This window comes from Euprymna scolopes, chromosome 22 (genome assembly GCF_053919585.1).
Source record: "Euprymna scolopes isolate OS-2025 chromosome 22, ASM5391958v1, whole genome shotgun sequence".
NCBI lineage: Eukaryota > Metazoa > Mollusca > Cephalopoda > Sepiida > Sepiolidae > Euprymna > Euprymna scolopes.
The window spans coordinates 90,699,847-90,707,316 of NC_136503.1; the positions used below are offsets into that span (position 1 = coordinate 90,699,847).

The 7,470-nt window shown below is 40.5% G+C and overlaps 1 protein-coding gene across 1 annotated transcript; it reads left to right on the plus strand.

Moving 5' to 3' along the window:
- The first annotated feature begins 5,177 nt into the window (after positions 1-5,177).
- LOC145243731 (uncharacterized) lies at positions 5,178-5,735 on the plus strand. The gene has a single exon (XM_080106781.1). It carries the CDS (start codon positions 5,178-5,180, stop codon positions 5,733-5,735), a length of 558 nt encoding a protein of 185 aa, XP_079962907.1.
- Positions 5,736-7,470: the final 1,735 nt, after the last annotated feature.

Here is a 7,470-nt window from a genome sequence, read left to right on the forward strand (position 1 = left end):
GATCTTATGGTCTGTTCCCTAGTGTGTATTGGTGGGAGCTTACTAAAATAAGCTTGCAGTCTGTTGACATACAGAGCTGAATTGGTTGTTGTTAATTCTATTGGGGTCAGCATTTGACCTGGCAACAATAGAGGTACTCCATAGACAAGTTCGGCTGGAGAGTATCCCATGTCCTCCTTGATCGATGCACGACAGCCAAGAAGGACAACCGGTACATATTTGCTTCATCACTGTTGGTAAGGGTAAGCACATAATGCTGCTTTCAATTGGCGATGAAAGCATTCTATCATTGCATTAGAAGCTGGGTGATAGCTTGTTGTCCAAATCCGTGTGATCCCTAAGATCCTGTACAGTTCCCGGAATAGATGAGATTCAAACTGTACACCAGGGTCCGTGGTGATGGTTGTGGGAACTGCGTAATGCGATATCCAGCCTGATATAAGGTCTTGTGCTATGGATTCAGCCAAAATGTCATTTAGAGGAATAGCTTCAGGCCACCATGTGAAAAGGCCTTTGACTTTTGACAGGATACACGGGAACGTATCCAGGCAGTGATATCGCACCTCATATTTGGCCAGAAAAATCTAGCTGTAATCAGCTTCACTGTGGCTTTGCATCCGGGGTGTGTCAGATTGTGTAGGGTGTCAAAAACAGCTCTACGATCAGTCAATGGAACAAATGGTCGAGGTGAATCCGTTGAGGTGTCACAAATGATCTGCGTGTTCGAGATAGGCATGGGCAGGTATGTGAATTTGCAAGTTGCAAATTCAGGTGACAACGGATCCAAAGTGTCCAGACTTGGCTGGTTTAAGACCATCTGCTGTAAGTTGATATCTGGTGGTGAGGACAGAGAATTACTGGGAAGGTGAGACAAGGCGTCTGCCGCTACATTCTGCTTACCTGAGATATGTCGGATATCGCTGGTAAATTGCGAAACAAAATCCAAGTGGCGTGTTTCACGGGGAGAATATTTGTCTGGCTTAGAACGCAGTGCATATGTAAACGGACAGTGATCAGTGTAGATCACAAATTGACGGCCCTCAGGTGAATGTTGGAAGTATTTCACTGCGAGTTACATTGCCAGGAGTTCACGGTCAAACATGCTGTAACATTGTTCTGCCGGTTTCAGCTGTCTCAAAAAGTATGCGAGAGGTTGTAACTGTTGTTGGTGCTGCTGTTGCAACACTGTACCTACAGCTGTGCCTGATGCGTCAACGACCAGTGAAAACTGGGCATCGGGTACAGGATGTGCAAATAGAGATGTTGTCGCCAGTTTTGTTTTCACTTCATTAAAAACTTTAAGCTGAACCTCATTAAGTGAAATTTGCTCATTTTTCTTCCTGTTATGTAACAGGTTGGAAAGAGGAGCTAGAAGATCCACACAGTGTGGGATAAAGCGTCTGTAATAGTTAAACAGACCGAGGAAGTGCCGTGGCGAAGTGAAGTGGGTGGTTGAGGGTTTTGTAGAGATTTCACTTTTTCTGTTAACGGAGATATACCATCTGGGCTGATAATTTGTTAACTCCGGGTAGGAGTATAAGACGGTCTGATATGGGTTATCAGAAGCGGAAATGAAGAATACCGGGCTGATAGAGGGGGTGTTTGTTTTCACACCAGAGATGGAAAGTTCCGTATTTGCATCTATCAGCCAACGTCTGCACATATACACTAGCAGGTTGAAGTGGTGCAGGAAGTTCGCGCCTAGTATGGAGTAGGTTAAATCTGCTACAGTAAAGACCGATGTAAAGTCTCTCTATAATTCCAAGTTCAGAGAACGAGAAATTTGACCGTATGTGGGGATGGGAAAGTGATTTACTGCTTGCAGTGTGATGAACGACACTGGAGGCTTCTCGGTGAGGAGTTTCAGTGGCAGATACTGCAAGCAGCTCTGGTATCAACCAAACAACATGCTTGGGATAGGGAGTCTGTGATAAAATAGGCACGGTTGTTGTAAATACCCGGTGGAGAGCCTACCATGCTCAGCTCCCCAGACCTTAGTTTCCCTGGTTCATGAATGAACAGGGTTTCTTGCACTTCCATGCCTCAGCGCCATAACGACTATAGTAAAAACATAGTCTTGGCATGTTTGAACGGCGACGGTGGTGATGTGTGACTGCGGCTCCAGCTTGCCAAGTTTTTTTACCTCGTGAGTGAGACTCTCTATGGCTTTTAAAATAGCCATATTCACGAGTGGTTGGGTTGTGATGTCGTTAGGTGATGACATTTTTGCAACGGCTCGCAGCAAGTTTTTTTTATATAAATAGTTTTAAACAGGCCAAAATATCATTTATCCGAAGTATAGGAAAGACATTGTCGAAGGACCACGTGGGGAAAAGGGAAATATTTAGCCAGAGACAAAAATAAGAAAGAAAATACTTAATACGAAACAAAAAAATAAAGATTTTACAATAAAATAAAATAGAAAAATATACTTTTAAAAGGAAGGGCAGTGGTAAAAGAGTGGACAGTGTGTGTGTGTGTGTGTGTTTTGTAAAGTAGAGTGAAGTGAGATGAAGTGAGGTACGAATTTGTTGGCCAAAGAAGAAAGAATATTCGTAAAAGTTTTTTTTTATAGGAAAACTCTTTTCTGTTTTGTTTTCTGTGACGAAAAATTGCATGTCTCTTGAATGATGTGTATGTGTACGCACGTGATGCTTTTCAGCACATGAGAAAAAAACTTTTTAGTCACTTTTTTGGGGTTTCGAAATGGAATATTTATAATGAAAAAGGATTTTTTTTAGTCAGCTTGTCGTGTTTTTGTGCGCGCACGTTTTTTTAGGTGCACTATAAATGTATCCGTTTCTTTGTCTTTTTTTGTTAGTAAAAAAAAGGAAGAGTCCTGTACTTGTTGCGAAAAATATTAAATATATATATATATATATATATTGTTTTGTTTGAAGCTGAGAAGTTTGTTTTCTCTCTTTCTTGTGAAGTCTTCGTTGTTAAGTCTTCATTCTTTCTTTCTTGTGGAGTTTCTGTTGTTTTTTTGTCAAATGTTTCAAAGAAAGTTTGTTCAGTGCGTTCTTTTATGCTCTCAGAAGGTTTGAATCATGTCGGGGGGGGCACCATTTTTAGGTTTGAATCACGTCGGGGGGTCACCATTTTTAGGTTTGTATCACGTTGGGTCAACATTTTTAGGAGAGGTAATGGTTTTACCTTCCTAATAACTTATATTAAAAGAACAAGTCACGAAAGAAATAACAAACTTCTTTTTAACAATAACACCGAAGAATATTTTATTTGTGACAAGTCGAACTGCAAAAATTTGTAGTTTTGAGATCTTTAAACTGCCAAGTAATGTCAGAAATTGTAATGAACCATTGTAACAGAGGTTTGAACACACCAGTTTCGTTCAGATTTGTTGACGTAGTCATGTGTGTTTGTTTCACGTTCATGGTCACCAACTTGTAGGGACATTTTGAACGGCAGGTGTTTATTTCCACAAAAATAACAAGTAACAAACAAATTATTTTTTTGTGTCCAAAAGATGTGTCTGGATAGACAGTTCTTGCAAATGTGAAAGTTATTTGAGACTGTTCGTTGTTTTGACAAGAAAAAGCAGAAATTGTCCTTTGTTTTCTCAGCGAGAAAACAGGCTTAACTTTTGTGTGTGCTAGGGGAAATAAAGAAGGTAAATGTCCTTGCGTGCGGCTGAATATCTACATTATTCGCAGTGTGTGTGAATAAGAACTTCTCTGTGTGTGTGCGTGCATGTGGATAATCGTGTTTTGAAATACATAGCAACTAATTTGTTAAAGTGTGAGAAGAGCAAAGAGTGAGGAACGCAGAGTGCAAAGCGCCAGAGGGAGAATGAGTCAAAGTACTGTGAACCAACTTGCATAAAAAAAACGTGTATATACTTGAGTACAATAGATCTGAAAAGTCCTTACATCCCAATGACAGGCTTTATACTGCTTTCCAGTCTGGGGTCAACTGTACCAGTTTACTAGGATGCCTTTTGGAGTGACTAATGGGACTGTTTGTTTCCAAAGGAAAATGAATGAATTCATTGGAAAATATTGTTTACAGGAAACTTATACATATGTTGACAATTTGATCATCTGTGGAAAAACACAAGATTGTAGATGAATTTTCCAGGTTTACCTTTGCTTATGCCTGCCCAAACATGGAAGCCAAAACTGTCAACAGCTGCCTATCCAATCTATTCTCTATCTTTGGCATGCCGGCGTACATACATACATACAGTGACAGAGGACCTTCATTCCTTTCCCAAGAAACAAGAACCTTCCTACACAATCATGGAGTTGTCACAAGTAGAACAACGCCATACAATCCAGAAGGCAATGGCCAATGGAAAGGTACAATGGCATTATCTTCTAGTTTTAAAAAAGAAGTCCTGGCTGAAGCTTTGCATGCTAGTCGTTCATTGCTGACTACACCACATGAACGACTATTCAAATTTAACAGACGCTCAACCACTGGTATCATCTTACCTGGGAAAGTACTGATGAAACGGTATCGCAGGAAAAACAAACATGAACCACTGGTCGATGAGGTTGAACTGATAGAAGCAAATCCACAAAATTCCCACATTAGAAAATCAGATGGTAGTGAGACAACTGTCTCACTTAAGCATCTAGCCCCCAAGGGCAGAGGCCATAATGAATCACCACAAGAGAATATTCCCAGGGATGTACCTACATCAACCCAGCCCGGAAGTATACCCCCTAGAGACAATGATCAGGAAATGCACATTACTGTGGATTTGCCAACACCAGCTCAGCCAGGAAGTCAGTTCTCTAAGGAGAATCATGAACTACCCCCTAAAAGAACTGTGAACGACTCTGTAAAAAAACACACAACTAGCCCACAAATCCTGCGTTGTTCCACTCGAGTCATAATCCTCCCTAATCGATTAGACCTGTAAAGACACTAATTCATTTGTTTAGTAATTTTAATGACATCACATTACACCTTACTTCTTTTCGATGTGTCGGTGATTGTGGTAAAATAATAATCACTTGAGAGTAGTCTGCCCCTTTCTGGGAAATTGTCTCTCTTTGTTTGATATACCGAGTCGTCATCTTGTATATGTATCATGTGTTCTTCTAGTCGAATAAAACCTAAATCTCCTAAAGGTATTCTTTATTCTTGTAATTCGCCACAATTTATTCGATAGAAGTTGTTCAAAACTCATTCAAAACTTATTCATTCAAATGGAAAAGGTATTGAAAGCAGAACGATTCAGCCAGGACGCTAATTCACCAGTCGCCATTAAAGAGTGGCAGTTTTGGTACCGGACATTCAACAATTACTTGGACGTTATTCAAACGCTTGGATTGCCGCTGGATAAATTGAATATCTTGTTAGGCAACATAGACAGGACTGTGTATGATTACATAGAACATTGTGACACATACGAAGAGGCTATACGGACGCTGGAGAATGTTTACGTTAAGCCTACAAACGAAATATTTGCACGTCATCTCTTGTCTAGTCGGCGCCAGAAACTGGATGAGTCTATCGACCAATTCTTACAAGTTCTGCATGAATTGTCTAAAGATTGTAACTTCCAACCAGTCACAGCGGAAGTTTATAAGGAAGATGCTATTCAGGATGCGTTCATCAATAGTCTGGAGTCCAATCCTATTAGACAGAGGCTATTGGAGAATAGGACACTAGACCTACAGGACGCTTACAGTCAAGCTCGACCTTATTCAAAAGAATGCTATTGTCTTTGTACAGCAAGATTCTCCCACACCTACTATGACTGATACTGCTAGAGCAGAGGGGACAGCTATGGAAGCCACGTTGGCTGCTACAAAATCACAAGGCTGGTTTTGTGGAAATCTACACCACCCATGAAGTAAGTGTCCAGCAAGGCAAGTAACTTGCCATAAATGTTCGAAAATCGAACTTTTTTCAAAATTGTGTCATTCGGGTAATTCTCGCACTCATTCAGCTGCAATTGCCGATGCACTTCAGTCAATATCAAATAGTAAATGGCCCAACACTTTCAACCATCTTTTCTACTGCTACTGAGTTGGGGTTTAAGGTATTCACTAATTTGTTTCTGAAAGGACATAAACTGAAAGTCGTAACCGACATTGGAAGTACTGATAGAAGCTTTATAAGCCACAATGTTGCCAAAAGACTTAAGCTGAAGCAACACAGAAGCTCAGGATCAATTTGCATGGCTGCAGGAGCACAGACCACAAGATTACAGGATATTGTGTTGTGGACTTCAGTCTTCTTGGACATGAGTACAGGAATTTTAATTTGAATGTAATTAATGATTTGTGTACTGATGCGATCCTTGGTACTGATTTCCAAGAACAACATGAAAGTGTTGTCATCAAATATGGTGGCAGCCAACCAACATTAACATTCTGTGCCCTCACGATTATCAATGTTGAACCTCCAACCATGTTTGCTAACTTATCCAAAAATTGCAAACCTATCGCAACCAAACCGCGGAGATTCTCAAAGCCAGACCAACAGTTCATTGACTCAGAGACACAATGGTTATTGAAGAAGGGCACAGCCATCGGTCGTGAAAGAATATAGTAACCATAAAAAAGAATTGTTATTGGCTATTCACAAACAGTCAATAAATATACACTGCTAGATGCATACCCCATGCCTAACATTGAAATATGTGCCTCCTCCTCGGTGGTTTACGGATAAACATCTCTTGCCAGGAATAACGTCCATTCTCAACCAAAATGGTGCATTTCATGTAACTCTTTAACTTCCTCCCCTGCACAGCATACCGAGGAAACTTACTTTCCCTCTTGCAGCCAGGCCTTCTTTACCCATGTCATCAAATCCACCTTGTTTTTTTTCTGATGGGATCAGCACTACAGATACCCTCAACTGGAATTCCGCTATCAAATCTACAAGTGCTCCGAGTCTGTGCTTTTTTTTTTTTTTTTTTTTTTTTTTTTTTACATAGGCATCACCACATTATCAAGGCCAAGAGGCCACTCAAGGATAAGGGTTAAAGAGTGTACATTAGAAATTGGACAATATAATATTAGTAATGAAAATTTGGTAAATTTGATAACTTATATGGAACGGCTCATCAAGTACTTATTTACGTTAGACTTAAAGACAACCATATTGTAGTCAGCCGGAAAGCAGGAAAACGGAAGACAATTCCACAGGCGTGCAGTTCTAAGAAAGAAGCTTTGTTCATGGAATCTACGTTTAGGTTTAGGCACAGATAAAGAGTGGGGGGAATTATTGATAGTGTTTACAGCTAGACGAGTGTTTCTTGTGAAAGTTTGGCAAGGGGGGACCATAGATTGAAGCTCAGTCGAACACTTTCCATGAAAACAACGATACATCAGAGACAAACTCGCAACATCTCTTCTGTGAGATAGAGGTTGCAAGGAAGAGAAAAGGACATCTCCTACGAGGCCACGAAGTCTATTTTGAACTCTATCAAGGCAGGCCAAGTCCTTTCTAGCAGCTCCTGCCCAGATGATCAGCATTTCTGCAGCACCT

Bases quoted from the DNA above. Each gene is read 5' to 3' on its own strand.
- LOC145243731 (XM_080106781.1), top strand. From the start codon at position 5,178: ATGGAAAAGGTATTGAAAGCAGAACGATTCAGCCAGGACGCTAATTCA.